Here is a 21781-nt window from a genome sequence, read left to right as displayed (position 1 = left end):
GGAAGCCAGTAGCCGTTTACAGCCAATATTCTTACGGCGCGAGGATGATGATGATAGCCAAGAAAAAGGTTTTGTTTCACTCCTCTGGGGTTTTACACCACTTCTATCTAACGAAAGTTCTTTCAGAGTCGAATAAATACACCTGTATGAAGAACCGTGTTAAAACGAGTCAGTAGTAGAATTAAAAATGGAATATCATAAAACGATCGAAGTCGGTCGGGCCCACTGATTTTATATGAAATATTCGCATATACGCGATGATGAAGATGAAGAATATTTATTTCGCCATGGCCTGCTGCACGAGAGGCAATGAAACCGCTGCGCATAAAATTTTTCGAACTTCAGCTGGCATCTTCAGCTCTGCGGATAAATCGTGCGTACATGCTAGCAGCTTACAAACAGAGAAATATGGTTGTAGATGTATGTTATCGTCCTGAAACTGACAACGGGATCTTCCTCTGTGCTAGCGCAGGTTGAAGTTTGGAGTACCTCTTCGAGAAATCTGCGTGGGTACCAGGCTTCCTACTAAGCTCAAGGTAAGGAGGTTTGGTGCGCAAAATCAGGTGCTATAATGCACCAAATAGCCATACTCAACAGATTTCGTGAGCTCAAAATCGGAGCAGTCAAAGCAACCGAAGCATTTCGCCGCAGCGCTGCACGCGCGCTGTTCGGCAGACGTCTTTCTTAGCTAAAAATCCCCCCCCCCCCCCCCCACACACACACACAGAAAAAAACATAGGCAGGGTGCAAGGGAACAGTTTTAACCCACGCAGCACCATATATCAATATGCAAGGTGGGGGCATTCGAATGCCGTGACACATGCAACAGTGAAAATTTGTACAGATAGCACGGTGAAAAAAGTTGGCAGTGGCTTAGCTGTCACATGGCTCTGCGCCGGCGGCAGCAGCGGCGAGCGCGCGCGGCGAGGCGTGCCAGCTGTGCGCAGTGACGTCACTCGCGCATGCGCAGTATGGTCGACAGAGGGAGCACGCGAAACTGCGAGACTGTGGCCAATGTAGCTCACGCTACAAAAGGGCAGGAATTTTAAAAAACGCACAAGTCAGGTTTAAGGGGAGGGGGGGGGGGGGGTTGGAGCAAGACTGTGTGACCTCCGTTTTATTTGGTTGAGAAAAATGTCCACAGTCTTTTATGAATCGTCGTTAACAGTGCAGATAGCGAAGCGATGGCTGTACCCAATATTCATGACCACGCTTCACTTCAGTCTTAACGAGGTCTTTCGCACTTGCGGTCCCGCGCTGACGAGAGGGCACGGCCTGTCCCGCCTGCAGGAGTTGCTGGACGTCCTCTATACACATGCCCCGGAGAGCGTGCACGTGTTCGGTGTGCGCCCTCACGTATCAGACTGCGTGGAGCTCAAGTCGGCGTTAGAGCGGGGAGACGACGTCCGCTGGCACGACTACTCCATCTATGTCCACGCGGCCGTCTTCCTGGTGAGGCATGAGCGCTCATGTTTTCTGCGCTGCTATACACACTCCCCGCTTTCTTGTGATGCCGTCCTTGGTCATCGCCGTAGATATTGAACGCATGGTTTGGGCGTTTAAAAAGAAAAATAATGTCGCCCTGCTGGCAGCGAGAGAGAGAGAGATGCATAGATAATTATAAAGCCTTGGATGAAAAGCAATATATAATCCTTCCTCGCCACCCAGCTGTTTCTCAATGACACGAGTCGACATGAAGTCACAAACGTCTCAGTAAAGTGAAATTTAAGAAAGCTGGCGACGACATGGTAATTTAAATTTTGCAGATCCTCCCCCCTCCCCCCCTTTTTTCCCGAACACAGCTGAGTTTGAAGAAAAGTTTCGCGCTCCCTATAGGGCCTGAAGGAAACCTAACGCACGGGTATGACAATAGTAATTAAACAGGGAATCCGGCCATGTTCACCGCATCGCTTACATGTTATTGACAAAGGATACCATCTATTCAACATAGTAATTCCATAAATGTACGAGTGTTTGACCAGAAACTCGTCTTTGCAACGTACGTGCTCGAATGCGTATTTCGCTCGTTCAGTGACGTCACTGAGTGGGGCGCCGGATATGCTGAATGGTCAGGCGCCTTGCCACCGGTAAGCTTGATTTAACTAACTCGCACTGTCCTGTGCGACGTGCAGAACTTCCTTCAGTGCTTGCCGAACCCATTGCTCGGACATGAGCTGTACGACGAGTGGATGGGCGTGGCCACACCCACGAACACGCTGGAGACCAAGGCTAAGCTCATGAGGTATGCCTCCCTGTCAGTTGCAAAGCGAAAATATGGTCCCTATAGTGTAATTTTATCAACAGTTGGGCTCATTCTTGTGAGTGCTGCTGCTACGCATTTCTTCTTCGTTCATGAGTAAAACAATATAGTCCATAGAAAATATACCGTCTGTAGTTTCCGGGACGGAGGATTTTCTGTTTGGCCGTCTTATCACCGCGGATTCTCTGACCTTTGGAAGATTATTCCTCCTCACCACTTCAGAGCCTTGGATTGCTGTAGGGGCGTTAACAGAGCATCGCTACACATCCGAGCACCCAATTCGGTGGCCTGGTAACGTTGAAAAGGACGGTTACATGAGGTCCCACCCCTTGGGCGTTCTTGAACACCTTGAGTGCATGAGCACCCTGTGCGTTCCTTCAAGCATCCTGCTTGTAGGTACACGGACAGATAGCTCCATTATGAAAGTGAACACATCTTTCGCATTCAACCAATTATTACTCCACAAGTATTGTGAAAAACACACTTTTTTTCCTCTGAGCGGATGATGCCCATGAGAAATTTTCAACTTCAGTGAGTAAGTAACATCAGAATTCGTTCTTTTGCGCAAATTAATGGACTGTTCCCGTTCATATATATTGGAGTTACCTTTACTGGATTGGGGTTCATCGAACCTGTCTAAGAGGAAAATGGATTGGAAGTCAAATTGAGTGCGACAAGCAAAGAGTTTGCGACCGTTAAACTGCAGCGAGTGTCGCGGTACCTCATCTACCGTGGCAGGGTGTGCCGGCGCCTCCCTGACTGCCACCAGGAACTCCTGCGCCAGTGGCTGCTGGTTCTGCGCAATACGTGCCGTGCCGTGCCCCGCAGCCACACGACGCCCGCGCTCGTGGGCCACTTCGTCGGACCCTCGATGCTGTGGCGGCCCAGCGCACAGTTCGCCGCCTACCCGGACGCGGGGGAGCACGCCGCGCTGACTGCGGTGGTCCGCTGTCTGGTTCTTTTCTTGGACGACGTGTGGAATGACATTGACGAGAAGGCGAGGGCACTTTTGGCTCTTTTCCGCCTGGGTCACTTTGGAAGAAAGGGCGGAAAGTTGCTCTGCAAGCCGGTTCCAATGTAAAGTTTGAATAACAAAGTTCCCAGGTATATGAGTCTCGTGATCCGAGCACTTCAAATATCTGGGGGTGAAAAGAGCTTCCCTCCTCACTAACCCCTTCAGAGCTTCGATGTGACAGGCGTACTAAATATTGGTTCTGAGGAAATAAAAGGAACAGTAATTTTCTCACTTCTGTTGGGACACCTCAACCGCGTTGTGACGGAAGGGAGGAATGTGGGAGTGAAAGAAGAGAGAAATAGTTGCCGTGGTGGAGGGCTCCGGAATAATTTCGACCACCTGGGGATCTTTAACGTGCACTGACATCGCACGACACGTACACGGGCGCCTTTTACGTTTCGCCTCCACCAAAACGCGACCGCCGCGGCCGGGTCTCGGTGGACGTGTCTCAACCGCGCCGCGAAAGGGAACGATGGAGAATGAATGAACAAGCTGCTTATTTAGAAAGGAAGGCTCGATGCCGTTTGTTTGGGAATTGGGTTGTTAAGGAAGGAAAAATAGGAAGAAAGGCGCGAAAGAGGAGAGAAAGAGGCGCCGTAGAGGAAGAGTCCGGATGAATTTAGACCACCTGAGGTCCTTGGCCCAGTAGCCAGTAGCAAAAAAGGATGAATTAACGGTCCAAACGCAGGGAGAGGGGCTAAGTCACTCTAAACAGAAAGGAGTAATAAGGGAGTAGTCTGTCCTCTAGAGCATCCTCTTTTATAAAAGGGAGTGAGGTAGAGAACAATTATTCCCTTTTTACCTTCCATAAAGGCGTATTCGCTTTTAGCGATAGAAAAGGCGCGATGACAGTCTTCCTTTCGGTGTACACTCGTACCGCGCTGCGAGGGAAGACATGAGAGGGTGAAAAAACGGAGAAAGCACTACAGATTCACGCGCGATACGTTGGGTGCAACTGTTGCAAAAATATTTATCGTGCCGCGCAGTCGACCTTCTCGCCCCGCAAGACCAGCGCCCGCCAGTCAACAGGCATCGCCGCCGCCTCCAGGCCAGACTCGTTCGTGAACTACAACGCTTCCCAATTCGTCGACAGCCTCGAGAGGGAAGCGAGGTGGCAGGCCGAGATCAAGGACATGATCATGGCCGACCCACCCAGTTCTTCGGCGAAGCCTCAGCACGTGAGATCACCCACGTTTTACTAATATGATACTGGTGCAGCATCGGGCTGCTCAGGAATCAGTGGATGATGGCCTTGTTCTGAAAATGACGTATGGTGACTAGAGGACATATATGGTACGTATAATGGACTTTGCATGGCTAATGATTGTGCGGCTAATTAGTGTTCTTAACTGCCAAGCATTATACTCTGTAATCTTCGTACTCCTCTTGAGCTGGTGTCAAGCAGGCAATGTCAGTCGCTGTGAGGTGCAGTGGCACTTCTCGAGATTCTTCCGAGCTGATAAACGGCCACCGGGACCGCATGCTATACGTCATGCAAGCCACTTTATGACAACTCATTTAGCAGAGCAAATGTGTATACGCCGAGCCCTCACGGCCTCGATATGTTCAGCGGGGATGCGTTTTGTGAAGGAAGGAGAGGTTCAGCAGTTTTACTCTCGGTGGACTCCTGGACATCCCTGCAGGCCAGTTCTGCACATAGCCGGGTCCAGGCCAGCCGGTCGGTGCACACGTGGCCCCGATGTGGTAAGCGCAGAGGCGGCGACCACGTCCCGTTTCCTGCACTGCGTCCGCCTGGTTCCACTGCCGCTGCTGCAGCCGCGGCGTTGGAGCGGGCCTCCAAGGTGGCCACATTCCCACGCCGTTCACACGTGGACGCCGAAGACGACGGTGACAGCGACACAGGTGACGCCTATCCCGAATCTGGGCCGTTAACACTTTCAGGCAAACAGCCCAATATGGCTCTTTATCCCTTCAACTACCCCCCATACCCCCCAACATCACAATTCTATCCCTCTTACATCATACAGTGCAACCTGTGTTGCACTATGTGTGAGAGATGAAATGAATGGAGAGCACTGACCGTGGTCTGGATATTGAATGAAGACGCTCACACCACCACGTCGGGCCATATCAATACTGCCTTGAATAGCTTCAGGGAAAAGCATGAACAAAGTATTAACTCGGGGATATAATTTAGACAATTCGAAGAGTCCGCATATTTTTAAAGTCCTGCTCCTTTTGTCCAGTTCCATCGCGTCATCAATGGGAGTCTGATTGTGATTGGTATCGACGATCAGTCGGGGTCCTTGTTTTGTCTTGTTTTCTTCTTGTTTTCCTCAAACGTTAATACAATCGAGCCAGTTCTCTATAGCTCTGAGCCACGCGTGCGCATGAACTGCGCAAGAAGCTGGGCGCACCGTGACTTTGGGTTAATTTTTGCCACCACATGCAGGTTTCTGTAGTTTTCTGGGCGAGGGCTACCTCTACCCCGACTGGGTGCAGCGGTATCCGGAGTGGAACTTGTCAGGAACAGAGTTGCCTTCTTGGGCGACCCGTTCGTGCTTCACCATGGACCTGAACAGCCTCAACGACCAGACCACAGTATCTATATATGCGGCGTTCTTGGCCGTTTCCTTCATTGAAATCTTAGAGAAAACGTCTTCCTAGTTCGATGTAGCACGTATTTCGGTTTAAAAGAAATACCCAAGGGCCAGTGCAGTGACAGAGAAACATATAAATTTAACCCTCATATTTTTTTTAACGTTGTTTCTTGGGCTCGATTATAAGCTGGATATCATTTGTCGACTGCAGCAGCAGATATGAATTGCGAGGATATTGGATGTCTGGAGCAGCGAAAAACAGTTGGCATCTAGTGAATGTTTCTGTCGCAAACCGATGGCACTAGTGAAGACTGCTATGCTTCGTGATCACGAGGTTTGAAGCCCGTCCACCGTTGTTCTTCACCCACTTTCACCGTCCAGACCAGAAGCCGCCACTCACCACCTCCTTCGTACCGAAGCTTCTCCCACCATCAAACACCTCAACCCTCCAGAAGGCCTTACCCACCACCCTTACACTCTCTCCACCCTCCATATGCCTCCACCATGAGAAGACGCGCAGCGCTGGAACGAAATAGCGGCGGCGAATTACGATTCAAAACCGCAGCGGGAAGGCGATCACTGTAGCAGCGCGATGTACTACAACACTGCAAATGTAGATTTGTCGCATCATATAGTATGATTGCCTGTACATTTTTTTTTTCATATTTCTCTCAATTTGCTTTGCAGCGCAAGTGGATCAGCATAAACACGAAGCTCTACAACAGGACACTCAACGTGACGACACCAGAAGAACCGCCGGCACACAACACGCTCCCAGGAGTGCGTTTCTGACCGCTGCAAGGAGAAAATAAATGAGGGCGTTTTAGTGCGATATGTTGTATCAGGCAGTTTTTCTGTGGTGTACGTACGCCTTATAATAAGGCAGTAATTACTCACTGGCATCCACGCAAGCGCAGCCATACGGCAACAAAGGAAAGCTAACGGCTTCAACAAAAACTTCGTAGTTCAAGAAAAATTCGCCCTGATCCAGTATTCAAACCCGGGACCACCACTTCACCGGAGCAGTCGCTCTACCATTTGAGCTAGCCAGGACGGCTAGCATACGGTAGGGCGAGAGCGAATTTATCAACTCGAAGAGGGAACAGTGTTGATCAAATTTTTAGGGGAGTCCCCCTAAGTGAAGTATGTCGCAACAGAAGACGTGATCCCCATCTGACCAATGAGGAGAGAGAAATGCCATGTGCATTTCTAACTGCGTTATTAGCTATACTACAGCGCTAAACAATACATTCAGTTCAAGGCATCCCGAGAGTGTTCATGCGGTCCTCTTCGCGTCTTTGACCGGTCTGGAAAGGCAGCCTCATATAAATGTAACAGGCGGCTTGATGAGAGGTGTGTAAAGAGAGAAATAACCTATAGGATTAACTGTAGTCGTCTCCAGCGCTGGGGATCATAACGGGAAGCTTAAGTATAGCGCGCGTTTAGCGTTGCAAGTCAGTAGATGCGTGCCTAGAAGGGAAGATACCAAGCTGCCAGGATCACTATCACGTTAAGTTTGGCGTGATATCTTACGTGTCCGGGCATGTGGCACGCCGGTGACGTAATGAGTTGAAGTTATTGAATTGAGTTTAATGGCGCAAGGACAAAGTACGGCTAGGGAACGCCAAGAACTGGCTCCTCTTCTCTGCAGGTCATCCATAACTACGAGCACAGGCTGCAGCCTTTCAGACCTTTATGGCTGGGCCATAGGAGTGAGTACAGTACCTCAGCGAAAGATTGCGTGGAGGTATTTAGTTTATAGATATTTTGGACCCATAATATTTGCACACTGAAATAACGCCCCCGAACCAAAAATTGAAAGTCCCGCCTCTATGAAAGCAAAAGTAGCTTCATAGCAGCTTGGCAACCATGTTGCGGCTACAGCCGAAGTCATGTCGGCAGCCGCAGCCACAGACACTTGCTGTGCAGCTGCTACTCTAGCTGCGTGCTGTTGTGGTTAGCGTCGTAAGTCTGAGAAGTAACTGTTCACTGACAGGCGAGGTTTTGTGCATTATCTTCGCAGCTTGTGCGAGCTGCTCCAAGCTTCAAAATGCCCGAAAGAGGGGAAGGTATGTTCTTTACATTTCTAAAGGATGTGCTCCATTTCAGCGTCAACCGAAGCGTCCATGTTTACATGGTCTAACCTGACAAACACATTAACATATCGTATGTTCTGCGTAAATTCTGCATTACTGGTGCAGACAAAGCCACCCTTTAGTCCGTGAAAGATTTGGTTATGTCGCCTGCTGTATTGAGGTACGATGTCTTGCAAGTGGCGGTCATGGCATTTGTTTTGGTACTTTCAGGTGGCGAATCGTACTCCAACCCGATCGCTCCTCCGGGGTTGAATGTTTCGTCCTCGGAAAGGTAATTAGTCGATGCGACATTATGCTTACTATTATGCTGGACCATATCATTGTAAGAGTACGTTGGCGCTGTAGCCACTCTACGTCTAAATCAAAACTCGTCTCTTTGCTTCGTTTCATCAAGCCATCACCCGATGACCAACGATGATTTCCGAAAGCTTATTATGACACCTCGAGCAGCGCCTCAGGCGACGCCGACCCCAGCAAAGGAAGAAACATACCGGTAAGACATCAAGTATCTTTTACCAACTTACTGATGGCCCTGTGAAAGTACAAGCTGCGCGATTTTAGTAATCAAAATGTGGATGACCATTATTTATACATCCCCATTCCTCTCCGAGGTTTTGTTGCTACATTAGCGCTAAACTGCTCTAAAGTCTAGTGCACGCGCTGCATTTTGATGTAGTAACAGCAGCTTTATTCGCAATAGATGGGCTCAGCATTATTGTAAAGCGAAACCACACAATCAGTTCAGAATATTTATTTGCAACACTTTATGAAGTTGCATTGATAGCACATCAAGATTATGCAGCTTCAATAGTTCATAGCAAGCAATGTGTATGGAATATGCAAGAAACTTTGTTTAAAGGCAGAACTTGGTTTCCAACCGTCTGTATACTGAGGCACCGTCACCCTGAGAGAAACACTTCAAATTTGTAATGCCTATAAGATGCAGTATAAAACCTTTTGTACGCACAACAGAAGTTCAGCTGCAGTTCACATGGTTATGCAGTTCCTAGCAAGGAGCAAGACCAGTGAATGACTTAAAACTCATCGGTTTTGCTACATGCTACTTTTATAGTTGTTGTACTGTACAGGATACAAGGAAACAGCAAACTTCCTTTTTATCACAACAGTCATTAAGAAAAAAAAAAAAAGTCACAATGTCCATGGGTGGAAATGGTCATATAATGTTCACGTTGCCCCAATTTTCTCAGGAACAAGTTGGAAGCATTAAAATCACTAGTAACCTTGATAAATAGCTTATGTCTTTTTTAGGCTTTGTGAAGTTCTGCTAATTACGTGCTTAGAAGCTGCTGCATGAAAGGAGAAAGGGCAGCGAAAGAAACACTAACGACACTCACAAATGCAGACTTTCAACTTTATGTAAGCAATCTCAGCGGCTCATTTGCAATTGAATCAAAATAAATGCAGATGTTGCCACTGCTGGCCATGCTCGCAAGCTAACTGTGGTGCATAAAGACAGTTTTTTTTTGTTTTTTTTTGTGAATTCCTGAGGCCATAAGTGAGGATGGGGGTGGGAGGGCTCAAGTGGGCTTCACCTCATGAGGTGAATTTAAGTTGTTTGATGGTGGAATGAATCACTGACCTGCAGTGCAACAGTTAAAGGCATCTAAAACTTGCCCGACAAGTTTTTTGAAGCTGCTAGTTAAAATGTTGCGTTTCAAGAGCGTGTTGTGGAGACAAGAATGGTACAGCTCCTAATGCATGTTTGGCTCATTACTTGCGACAAGTGGCACTGGAAGTTTCACTGATGGCTTAGCATCAGTGACATGTCTGCTTTAATAATTTTTCGCCCGTTGGGAAGCCATATTGATAGATGTTATGGTTCCGTGTTGGGTGTGTGGCACTCTATTCTAAGCCTATTACTCTGTATAGGGCAGTGTAGTGTGGCTTTGTATGCCTTTCGCACACTGTTGCAGTTATCATGGTGCATAGTTGTATCAAAACTCCTGCTTTATATTTTTCAGTAAACCAGCACCTGAAGATGACGACAAGGGTGACCAAAGGCGCAAGAAGAAGATGTAAGGAAAGCACTTTGTTTCACCCCCATTACTTCACACTGGGGGCTGTCTTACATTTCTCACATATTCCAGGTTTTATGCATCACTCAAGAAACAGGAAGAGGACAAGTTGGCCGAGCTAGCAGAGAAATACAGAGACAGGGTAAGTCTCTGAAATTTAGTTTAGTTGGCTCATGATAATTATGATAATTACATAATTCATATCTTTGGTTCATTCTGATGTCTTAAAATTTTAATTGCTTTCCTAGGTCTTCAATTCAGGTTGAGAAATCTCAGTTTAATCAGTTTTTTTTTTTTTTTCAAAGTTTTCTTGCCTTTCACAAAGTGGCATACAGTAAATGGGGTGTAGATGGCCAAGAGCTACAACATGTAGATGCTCATAGATTGCTGGAAAACTGGAGTGTGGTCTTATTTTGCATTCAGGCATGAAGAGGAGTTTAAGCGTGCAGAACAAAGCAGGAAACTTAAGCTATAGAAGCCTGTCCAATCATTTGGCATCATTTTAAGTACTCTGAGCATCATCAAATCCGAAACCCATTAATCTGCTTCGTTTTACATATAAAGCGTTTCTCAGCAAGGGAAGTAGTATTTGTACTGTTGGTTAATGAATCTGGATCAGTTACAGAGAAACGCAGCATGACATTGCAGTATGGCGGTGGAAGGCTGAAACTATCAACAATAAGCTGCAGTTGTGTTTTGAATGTTCATGTGAAAAATTATAATTTGGTATTTTACTTGAACTCAATCTAGGTTCAAACATCTGAGTAATAGACAAGAATGTGCTGCCAAGAGGTATTTAAATTAACGTGAGTCAGCCGTACTCTATTACTGAACCTGTATGGTTTCGTGAAGGGTATCTTTTGACAGGTAGTGACCATGACAAGTTTGCTCTGATTTTTAGGGTGCCATGAGTCACTCAGCATGCAATGAATACATTGGGACATTGTCTTTGTAAAGGGCACTTTATTGAGATTGCTTTTGCTATTAAATTAATGCTGTGGTAAGCGAAAGGATTAGCATAAAAATTTCCCTGACCTCTGTCTCCAAAAATATTGTTGGAGCTATTTGTGTGCTGAAATATTTTGCAGTACACCAAATCACATAACACTTAATGGGGCAAATGACTTGGTTAGACGTGTTGAAGTTTTGAGAGATGTGGGAACATTGAGAAGACGTGCATGGCTTTTTTTTTTTTTTTTGGCTGTTTCTCAACTGACCAGAAACTGTGAAACCTGCAGGCTCGGGAGAGAAGAGAAGGCGTCAACCCAGACTACCAGAATGAAGATCCCATTTCATCAACAGCAGGCTACAGGGCTGTCGCACCGGATGCTAAATCGTATGTTTTAAACATGCCATTGCTAATTTTGTGGCTATAAAACAAGAACATATCAGATGTTTGCTCTTTGTGAGTGGGTTAAGTATAATCAGGACCAAATAAAACTCTTATCAACTCTTCAGGTAATGCAGTGCATTTTAACATGTCAGAGGACTGTTAGCTGTCATCAGTGTGGGAAGATTTGTTGCACAGTAGCTCTCTTCCGCTGCGCGTTGGAGTGAAAGATTTTAAGAAAAGTTGAGCCATGCGGCTCATTCTTTAACGCTTTGATTTTTATATGTGATCTTTCGTGAAGCTCTCGTTTCACTACATGTTGCCATTGGCACCAGGGGTCTGGATGCTGCCGAGCGTCGTCGTCAGATGATCCAGGAATCCAAGTTCTTGGGTGGTGACATGGAGCACACTCACTTGGTGAAAGGTCTCGACTACGCGCTTCTGCAGAAGGCAAGCACATTTCACACCAAAATTGAAGTCCATTCACTCACTCATAAAAAAGATGTGCACACTTGATTATGTGTGCATGTCTGCCTGCCCAAGATTCCTAACTGTGTGCCTTTCCAATGACCTCATCCAGGTACGAAGTGAAATCTCCAACAAGGAGAAAGAGGACGAGGAGTTGGAGGAAACGCTGACTCGGCACAAGTGAGACTCGTGTCCATCCAGCTTATCCAGCTTGTATGATTGTGATAACTGACACTGGGATAGTTTTACCAATTTTGTCTTTCATTTGCACTGTTTGCTTTCAGCAAAGACGAACCACAGGAGGAGGAAATGCAGTTCAAGACTGTTATGGGTGAGAGTGCATCTTTTTTTCTCGCAGGCGGTATTCAATGCATGCGATTAGTACATGATTAGGGAAGCTGTTGCTAGTATGTTGCTGTAAGCCAGCGACGTTCCTCGTATATTGCTGTATGTTTGTGTGACTTTGCAGTGAGGTGGAAATGACAGGCTAGTTGGTGGAAAATCATGTGAAAGCAATAATGTGCTGAGGAGGAAGGGCAGAGTCACAACTCAGTAGAATGTCTCTGTTGTATGTGATGCTGTATGTACTGAGAAGTAGCTAGCAGAACTCTCTTTATGCTGCACGCTGTTACACACACCTTTTTCTTTGAATGTCCAGGACGCAACGTCTACCGGTTGCTGTTCCGGCCACAAAGGATAGAGCGCAATGACCTGTTTCTGCCCAACCGGATGGCGTACATTATCGAGCTGGATGATGAGTATGCTGACAGTGACATCCCCACCACACTCGTCCGCAGCAAGAAGGACTGTCCAGCCTTTGAGGCAAGCCTCAGTCTTCTACTCCCTTGTTGGTTCAGTACGCTGGTCGAAATATTTGGACTTGTTTGCTTAAAGGCACAAGTACTTGGTCAGCATTTGAGTTATAATAACTTGGAAATATTCAGAAACCAGTCGTGTGATTCCACTGCCTAGTTGGTTGCAGTGAATACATGATAGTTTTAAGCAGAATGCATAGAATCCTAGTGCTAGTTCGCACTTTAGGAGACCAAGTTTTTTTTTAGCTGCTGCATGGCCTTTTCTTGTAGAGAGCCATGTGCACTGTGTTTGTCTGTAGATAAGGTTTGGGTAAGCAGTTACACAGCATACACATTTTTTGTAGTTCGCTCAGTAGGATAGCAAAAGCTGGAATGTTAGCGAAGAGATCCAGTGGAACTGCTTTGTAACTTAGTTACTTATCACTGGTTTTCATTCAGTGAACTGCCTCATAAGTGAGTACTATGCTGAGCGTTTTTCACTTTCTGAAACCACTGCTCATGTCTTTTTGCCTCACAGAGCCACACCACACTCACGACCAACGACATAGTGATCAACAAGCTGACCCAGATTTTGTCGTACTTGCGTCAAGGCATGCACAACCGCAAGGGCAAGAAGAAGGGCAAGGGAGCCGACAAGTCAGCAGGACCTACCAAAGCAGTGGACGATACGTGAGAACCGGCTTGTTGCTTTTTTTTTCCCCCATAGGCTCAATAGTGTCCATGATGCATGCATCTTAGTTGCTGTTATTTGAACTCATGATGTTCTTAAAGGGGAAGAAAGGTTGTCCAAATAGGTATGAGCTTTCATTACATAAGTTTCTATCTTATATCAAAGAGCAGTTTTATTGTTCCCAGTAGGTGGCTGAGCATTGGCTGGTTCTGGGCATGGAAATTTAACTATGTTATAGCTTGCATCATTTATGTATTGCTATTAAATTGCCTACAGCTGCATGCCTGCATGACCCGTCTAGGCAGTGCTCATGGAGCCTGTTTTGTTTCAGTGACTGTAATACCGCATTTGCTGGCATAGTGAGTGTGCTCGCAAAATGAATGCACCCCACACTTTGGCTGTGAACTAGTGAAATTTTCTTCTTGACGGGCTCTTTTTGTCCTTACCTTGACATGCTGATGATAGCGAATGCTAGCTGGCGTTTTTTAAACACCGAAACAACCAGCAATAATATAAAGCACCTACTGTCAAATGCCAACTAGTATAGATATCACCCTCCAGGACAAACAGCCAATAAAAGTTTTCAGCGAGGAGTTCGTGCACCTGAAGAAGTCATGCATGGTCACAAAGGGTTTTTCTGTTTGATCTGCCATATTTTAGAGTGTTGTAGAAGCTTGTTGTCGTGAGGCTTCGTGCTGAATGCTGGGCTAGAGTGAACTGTAGTTTCTTCTTTATTATGAGTTGCTACGCCAGTTTATGAATGGGTTTACGATAACAGTTGTTGATTATGCTGTCTAGCGCAGAAGCCTTGCTGGTAGTGCGCTTTGATTTTGAAGGTGTAGTATTATTGGGTGGAGCTTTTATTCCACCTGTCTACTTCTTACTCGTGTCTGCCTCCTCAAATTTTTTCTGAATATGATACCTCGTGTAATGAATGCACACCGTCCCCACCCCACTTCAAGTTTTCAGAGATTTTTTGCGAAAAAAGTGTGTTCATTATCAGGGAGCAGCTCAAGTGACCATTGTGCTTCTCTTCTTTGTATCATGCTGCAGCATCTTTGATGATGTGGGTGACTACATCCCGGAGGCCACCACAGAGAGGGTCAGCAAGCACAGCAGCCGGCGGGGCGAGGGCGAGCAGGAGCGGGAGCGCAAGCGGTCGTCCTACTTTGAGAAGCCCAGCCTGGAGGATGAACGTGCTGCCACCCGCAGCAGTGGGAGTGGCCACCGGAGCCATGACACGCGCTGGTCCAGTGCAGCTGAAGCCCCCTCGGCTGCTCAGCAGCGCGAGGACAGTGGTCGCCTGAAGGCCAAGCTGACCAGCAAGCTGGAACGAGACCTTCCCGAGAGCTACGCTGAGTGCTACCCTGGGTGAGCGCCGGCAGCTGCCTTCAATCTAGTGCATTGTCACGTGTCATGGCAAGGATGCAAGCATACAACAGATAGGCAGGCTGGTGGAGGATTCAAACTGACTTTTTATTTGGTGAACTTACGCCCACAAAGCTGTCATGATGCATAATTGTTCCGGATTGACTAGGTCATGTCTCAAGTAGCAGACAGAACATGATAGAGCCATGTACTATCGCGCTCAATATGAGTTGCAACGCGCGGTCATCGACCGGGGTTCGTTCCGTGGTGTGCCTCTTCCAAACAGTCGCTCGGAATTCTGTGAGAAACTTTTTCCTGAGCGGGGGTGCTGTTGTTTCCTGGAACAGCAGTTTCTCCCAGAATTCCGAGCGACTGTTTGGAGGAGGCACACCACGGAACGAGCCCCGGTCGATGACCGCGCGTTGCAACTCATATTGAGCGCGATAGTACATGCAGCAGTGAATGGAAAACATAAAAAGCAAACATAACAGTGCTTCATGGCAGCATTCAAAATACTGTGCTGTCTGTGCGGTCATTATCTGGCTGGGTGCTAATCTTAATTTAACCGTGGCTGCTGTCATGTGACTGAAACAAATCCTTTGGTGGGACAAAAGAAATAAAAACAATGTTCAAACTCATGCCAATAAGGCAGCGAGGCTGACAGAATGTTGTTATAAGCAGGCAGTCAGTATCAAGCTGGATTTAATGTCTGCACGAATGCTTGCAAAGATCGTGAGATATGTGGGCCACCAAAAACTGCCATGCCATTGTTTGGAGTGTTGCTGGTGGATGTCTCAGCTGACCCAGGAATAACAGATGTAAGGCCCTATTTCTGGAAAGAGGAGCAGATCTGGAGGTTTCTGAAGACTTGATTAAAACACACTTCACTTTGGTGGGCATATATGAATGTATCATTAAACTATTAATTTTTGTTTTCGCTAATATTTTATTTAAGAAACCACATTGCAAAAACTTGAGAATGTCCTAAAGCTGGTTGGTTGGGTTATGGGGTTTAACGTCCCAAAGCAACTCAGGCTATGAGAGACGCCGTAGTGAAGGGCTCTGGAAAATTCGACCACCTGGGGTTCCTTAACGTGCGCTGACATCGCACGGTACACGGGCCTCTAGAATTTCTCTTCCAAAGAAATTCCGCCGCCGTGGCCGGGATCGAACCCGCATCTTTTGGGTCAGCAGCCCAGCTCCATAACCACTGAGCCACATAGGCGGCATATTTTAGTGAGTCCAGAGCAACAGTAGTCGAAACATAGGACTTTGGTATCATTGGAAGGCATTGGAAGAATTGTTCCCAGGACTAATTTTGTGACATTCTAGGGCATTCACAAAAGTTGTGAATTTTTAATTCTTAGCGTAGAAAGTGTGGTAGATAGTACAAGTTGGAATGCTTTAGTTAGTTGACTTTCGCTAAAAATTGTTTTGAGATGCAGTCAGCTTGTATTGAATGTTTTTATTTGAACTCTGTGTGACTGCTATTTATGTTTTTGGCTCCTGCAAAAATTGTGCAATGCAGAAAGAACACTTACGATAGGCTCACTTCACTCAGTTTCTTGCACATAAACCGAATTATTATTGGGTACGAGTATGTATTGATGGAAAGCCCGTGAAACATGTTTATTTATTCCATGATGTATGCATGGTTCTGTGTTGTGAAAGTGTATCTAATTGCTTTGACAGAACACGAGAATATAGGGTGAAAATGGAATTTTAGGTTTTTCCTGTGGAATGTGTTTGAGAAGGAGATCATGGAAAGGCAAGAAGGCTGGATCGATGTGAATGATATAGTGACTTCATCTGATAAGACAGGCGCAAAGTCAGAAACGGTTTTGTTTGACTTCCTAAGAGTGTGGTGCTGCCTTATTTTGCATTTCTAACTTGTATTTCATGCTGTGCGGTATTTGTTGTGCAAACTGCTTTGCCATCATTGGTGCTTTCCGAGGAATTCAGCAAAAGTTGACGCCACTGCATCTCCGCAATTCTTGCTTACAAATTAGATATAGCTATGGCTTGAATATAGTTGATGGTTAAAAGTGAAAGTAGGCAGCAGTGTGTGTTCTTGCTGTGCCCTTGTGTGTGAAAGTGTGCAGTATGTTCCGTATGCTTTACAGTCTTGTTGTCATATCCATCTTTGTATGCCAGCCTTTATTGTTTTATTAGTTATCTGCACTTTTTTTTTTTACTTAAAGGCTGTGCATTCATAGGCATTCAATTCCTGACCTCTGCTGTTATTTTTTTTTTTTTTTGTGCAGTGCTCCTGAGAACGAAGACGCTGTGGCAGACAGCGATGATGAAGTGGACTACACCAAGATGGACCTGGTGAGTTACTCCTGTACTTTCCTTAGCCATAAGCACTCCATTAACATTCTCAGGAAAACTAAAGAGAGGCAGTAAAGGGTATTAGGTGCTAGAACTGGCGGTAATGCTCTGCTTGGTTTGTGCATATCCTTTTGTGGACAGCTGCTGAACAGGCTGACTATGGCAGCTTGCTTCCATGCATTGTTAAATGGCTGGAAGGTGTACCGTATAAACGCATGTAAGGGCCGGACTTTTTTTTCCAGATTCGAGGGCCAATTCTCGGGGTGCGGCCCATACACGCGATTTGCGAAAAAATTTTTTTTTTTAAATTACAAAACACACCAATCAGGAAATGGACAGCATTTATTCTGCATCCAATCATCACTTGCCGAGTATTTCAACTCTGAGCTGGTGCTGTGCTCTGGTGCACGGTCATCCCAAAAGAAGCCGCGTAGCATGTCCGCTGTCAACGCGTAGCCGTTGTTCTGCACTTCCAACACATAAGAGAGCAGCTCTTCTTCTATTTCGGGAAACTCGCACGGCTTGCCTCAGAAAGCGGGCTTTTTGCAGCTTGTGTTTCTCAATGCATCCTTCTGGTTGCACCATCATCGGACGCACTCCTCGGCCGCGCTGAATTTCCTGCCCGCCGCACGCTTGCGTGTTCGAGAGCTAACTCCCAGCCGTGTAGCTATTAAGGCACTTGCCCATCGTGCTAAAACTGCAAAGCTCGGCGGCAGCACGCGAAAGCTACAACTACCACAACTACGGCGAGCACGCTAACACGCCACAAAAACAACAAAAGGCTGGAGCTGGCGATGCTGATTTCGATGTGGATGGCGGGAGGTCGCGGCAGAGAAAAAAGTTTACGATGATGCTGATGATGACCGCGGACTCGGGCGCCACCCATGGACGGCACTTGGAAGCCCCTGTGCATGGCCTCCGCGATCAAGCGCACTTTTGCTCCTAGCCGGAGCTGATTGCGGAGGCCACGGCGCATGCATTTAGAAGGCTATTCCCACCTGGTTCATGGAAAGTTCGGGTGCGGCCCTTACACGGTTTTATTTTTTTTAAAACATTTCCTTCGAGAAAACGGGGTGCGGCCCATACACGGGTGCAGCCCTTACACTTGTTTATACGGTACATATCAGCAAAATTCTATTAAAAATCAAGCGCACGCTTATTTGATGCTCGGCTATTACATTCCCTTGGCTATCACATGAGGTGTGCTTGCTTGTCAGGTGGACATGGTTTCGCTCAGATGCTAACTTGTTCCAACATGCTTTGTGCAGGGCAACAAGAAGGGCCCCATCGGGCGATGGGACTTCGACACACAGGAGGAGTACAGTGAGTACATGAGTCACAAGGAAGCCCTGCCAAAGTAAGCACTTCTGGTTGCATAAAAACATTGTTGCAGTTGAATTTTGTTGCATCATCTCGCACACCACTTTTTCAGTGTAATTTTCTCATTTTTGTCTAGAGGTACATATATCGGCTTGATTCTCAGTGGCACATTTTTGACAAAATGTAAAGGTAAAAAAAAGTGGTGTTGCTGTGTTGCATGTTTTAAAGGTGCAGAGACCTAATATTTTCTGTTGTGTATAGTATACTTCAACTTTGTGAGAAGGGTTATAAGAACAATACGAGCTGATACTGTGGAGGGAGTATGGCTGAAATAGTTTCTTATAACATTATTTCTACTCTGGAGTTCGTTCCATCTGGGATTAAAGTTGAGTATGATGCCACTCATCTTGCAAATTGTGTGCATATATGTAAGACTCAAGTCAGCAGGAAGTGATGTGCCCTACTTGGTGCACACAAACGCACAATTTTGTATAATTTGCGGCTCAGAATGACTTATCACTGAGAGGGATTTCGACTTGCTCGACAGTCCACAATGTGATATCTGCAGATTTAAAAATTAATAAATTTTAGCTATTTTTATTCATCAGCCAGAAGAATTTTTGACAGTACTCCTGAATGGGTGCTGGAAGTACTGCTGACACTAGCATTGTCCTTGCAGTTAGTACTACACATTTTATGCCACCATTGGGTTACGTTATTTTGCAGGGCAGCCTTTCAGTATGGTGTCAAGATGGCAGATGGACGTAAGACCCGTCGTGCTGCTGGAAAGAAGGATGATAAGGCCAAGCTTGATCGTGAACTGCAGAAGATCAATCAAGTAATGCATAGCAGATACTGGCACATGCTGGGCATTAGCCACTCTCTCCTAACGTCCAGGTGTTGACCTCATTTGTTTTTTTTGCTTTTTTACTTGCAGATCATTGCACGCCGTAAGGCAGAAGGAGATAGTTTCGTGGGACTGTAAGTACTTTGCCTGTGATTACTATTCACATGCTTTGCTTGATCTAGACAAACATTTCATGCTACAAATGACTAGCATGTGCAGTTGTTTGCTCTTTTTCTTCCCAAGTGATGTCTGCAATTATCCAGGCATTGCACATTAAGTTAACATAAAAAGCATGCTTGGCAGTTCATTTGTGTGGAAACCACACATTTGTGTAGAAAGCACTAGTGTCGTTTGTTGTAGTGCTGTACAACAACCATCTCACTTTAAAGGGCCGACCACTAGCCGAAATGCTGTTGACACTGTGGTGTAAATGGGAAGACCTTAGATAAATAGAGTCAAGTTTGGCATTCTCAGTCAAAAAAATAACGCTAATTTTCAGTTCGTACACAAAATAAAATATGGGGTGATGCAATTTTCTGTGGTGAAACTTTGCTATACTAGCAGCAAATTCCCACCACATGAATTAGTCACTGGTGTGCCTAACAGCACTGGTATCTAGTGAATAACGTTTTGTCTGCTAGTTAGTGTTATTTTTTGCAAGTATTTGCACTGGTTTTAGGCTGCCCATTAAGGTATTTTGAAATATGACGCTGCCTTCATGGGTTGATGAGGGGAGTGGAAGAAGCTTTGTAGCAAGGAAACTGCATGTGTGATGCATACAAATGTATACATTAGCATGCAAGTGATGCAACAGTTGCAGAGGTATGTGTTGTGAATGAGAATTTGTTCAATGAAAAATCGCATTCTAAAAGCGCACATTCTGGTTGGTTGGCTGGCTGGGTTGGTTGGCCGGGCACGCGCTGCCGCCTTTGTCGTGGAAAATCCGTGTCATCATTGGTCTGCGCCCGCTATGCAGCACCATAGCACCCGCAGGTCTATGTGGGAAAGCTTACCTCCAGAGATGTGCTGAAGGAAAGCCAGCTTCTTGAGTCGACCGGAATTGTCCGGGGTTCGATCAGACCTTCGGTGAAGCTAACCCCCAGAGATGTGTTAAAGGAAAGGCTTCTTCAGTCGCCCAGTGTTGCCCGAAGTCCGATCTATCAGTTGTGATGGCTAATTTTTGTACAGTGTAGCCATACATTTCCTATACATTCACATTGTAGCTGTACTGTTCTCAGAAATTATTCGATATAAAGGAGAATTCGATCTAACCTAGTATGGTGTAATTGGGTTCGACTGTGAATGCAACCTTTTTCCCTTCTCCTTAGCCATGTATTTCACTGAAAAATAAACCTTGAACCTTGAACTGTTGCACGTCAAGCACTTTGGATGCTAAGTTTTTTGTTTTACTTCGACAGTTCTCGTCCTTGCAAATCGGTTGTCATTCCCTTTTAATGAGGTCTCAAGGTCTGAATATGTACTTTCTGAAGCAACTGGCAATTTGAAGGGGCAGGTATGAGTAACATTACTCTGAAAATTACTTGTAGTATTGAGCAAATGTGGTCAGGGGAGATGCACAGAGTGCCTGTGGCTACAATTCAAACATATATTTTTTGAACCACCATACTGAGATGCATGCAAAGTTGACAACATCCGTTTCACATGGTAGTGTTTTTCATTTTGCTCATTGTTCGTGGTGTGTTACACTTACCTTGCCTATTAAATGTCCCAGAAAAAGAAACTGAAGCATCGGAGCAAGCCACCCAATGTATGTAGGTATTTAGGGTCATGTCTCGTCGACCTCTCGTCACCCACAGATCTAATATTCAGATAGGTGATCAGAAGGACTGCATGTTTTCTTCTATTTTGTTTCTTAGTTTGTGTATCTAGGTTGCAAATGTTATGTCTTTAGATTCATTAGCTACTCCTTGAGGTCATCATCTGTGGCACTACTTTATTGTGAGTGTTGTTTCCTTACAGTGGCACACCAGAATACAAGAGGCCCAAATACTAAGGTGGTGGCTCGGGTCTACGAGAGCATCAATGCTGTTTTTTGAATCCATCTGTGACGTACGAAGCAAAAACCTCGGCCTATACATTATCTGTACACATTGGACTGTACCCTGTGAAATTTTATCCAGCCTAGTTGACTAGTCTACATGTCACATCATGAAAAGCATCTACAACTATGTAACTGTTTCACAGGCATGAGCAGGGCTCCTCTTTGATGGGGGTCAAATTCATCAGTACGTAGTTCCTCACATTAATTTCTCCCAACATTGCACAACCTCGGACCCTAAACAGACAAAAAGAGACCACCTGGGAAAAGGTGAAATTTTGTTGCTAAGTGTGTTTTACCGTGATTGTACATTAAAAGAAAATAAAAAATAAAGTTGTAGGGTAATTTTTGTCTTACAAATAGCATGTACAGCCACTGGCGTACACAGTTAAAAATATTCTTTCGTTGTTTCGATTCCTTTGCTACACAAGACGTAGCATGTCGCTCATAGACGCAAAAATGTAAGTGAATTATCAGAGCTAAAAAAGGGAGGCTCCTAAAAGCTGTTGACATTAAGGGGGGACACTGGTCTTAAAACTATTTTCATTATTTCTTAGCCAATAATAATGAAATTTCACTATCTTGTCCAGTTTTTTGTGCTGGTT

The 21781-nt window shown here is 45.7% G+C and overlaps 2 protein-coding genes across 2 annotated transcripts; both read left to right on the top strand.

Moving 5' to 3' along the window:
- Window positions 1-287: 287 nt before the first annotated feature.
- LOC149372570 (rho GTPase-activating protein 17-like) lies at window positions 288-6628 on the top strand. The gene is made up of 9 exons (XM_089586673.1): window positions 288-373; window positions 473-536; window positions 1291-1452; window positions 2133-2242; window positions 2999-3257; window positions 4262-4453; window positions 4919-5138; window positions 5689-5837; window positions 6524-6628. Exons 1-9 carry the CDS (start codon window positions 288-290, stop codon window positions 6626-6628), a joined length of 1347 nt encoding a protein of 448 aa, XP_089442799.1.
- A 1121-nt stretch (window positions 6629-7749) lies between these two features.
- beag (IC cytokine homolog beag) lies at window positions 7750-21521 on the top strand. Its single transcript, XM_089567066.1, has 17 exons — window positions 7750-7905; window positions 8143-8203; window positions 8327-8425; window positions 9915-9968; window positions 10041-10110; window positions 11207-11304; window positions 11634-11748; window positions 11879-11946; window positions 12051-12097; window positions 12425-12588; window positions 13099-13250; window positions 14305-14622; window positions 16884-16950; window positions 18219-18307; window positions 18997-19108; window positions 19208-19251; window positions 21098-21521. Exons 1-17 carry the CDS (start codon window positions 7887-7889, stop codon window positions 21129-21131), a joined length of 1611 nt encoding a protein of 536 aa, XP_089423192.1. The 5' UTR covers window positions 7750-7886; the 3' UTR covers window positions 21132-21521.
- The last annotated feature ends 260 nt before the right edge of the window (window positions 21522-21781 follow it).

The sequence above is a fragment of the Amblyomma mixtum genome, chromosome 1 (genome assembly GCF_055824585.1).
Source record: "Amblyomma mixtum isolate Tamu chromosome 1, ASM5582458v1, whole genome shotgun sequence".
NCBI lineage: Eukaryota > Metazoa > Arthropoda > Arachnida > Ixodida > Ixodidae > Amblyomma > Amblyomma mixtum.
The sequence above is the reverse complement of the archived record's forward strand: the minus strand, read 5'-3'. Positions and strand labels throughout refer to the sequence as shown.

Coding starts and splice junctions, on each gene's coding strand:
- LOC149372570 (XM_089586673.1), top strand. CDS start 288: ATGGCCTGCTGCACGAGAGGCAATGAAACCGCTGCGCATAAAATTTTT. Junction 537..1,290: donor GGCTTCCTACTAAGCTCAAG/GTAAGGAGGTTT, acceptor TCCCGCCTGCAG/GAGTTGCTGGACGTCCTCTA. Junction 3,258..4,261: donor GGAATGACATTGACGAGAAG/GCGAGGGCACTT, acceptor CGTGCCGCGCAG/TCGACCTTCTCGCCCCGCAA.
- beag (XM_089567066.1), top strand. Junction 11,305..11,633: donor GTCGCACCGGATGCTAAATC/GTATGTTTTAAA, acceptor CATTGGCACCAG/GGGTCTGGATGCTGCCGAGC. Junction 16,951..18,218: donor ACTACACCAAGATGGACCTG/GTGAGTTACTCC, acceptor TGCTTTGTGCAG/GGCAACAAGAAGGGCCCCAT.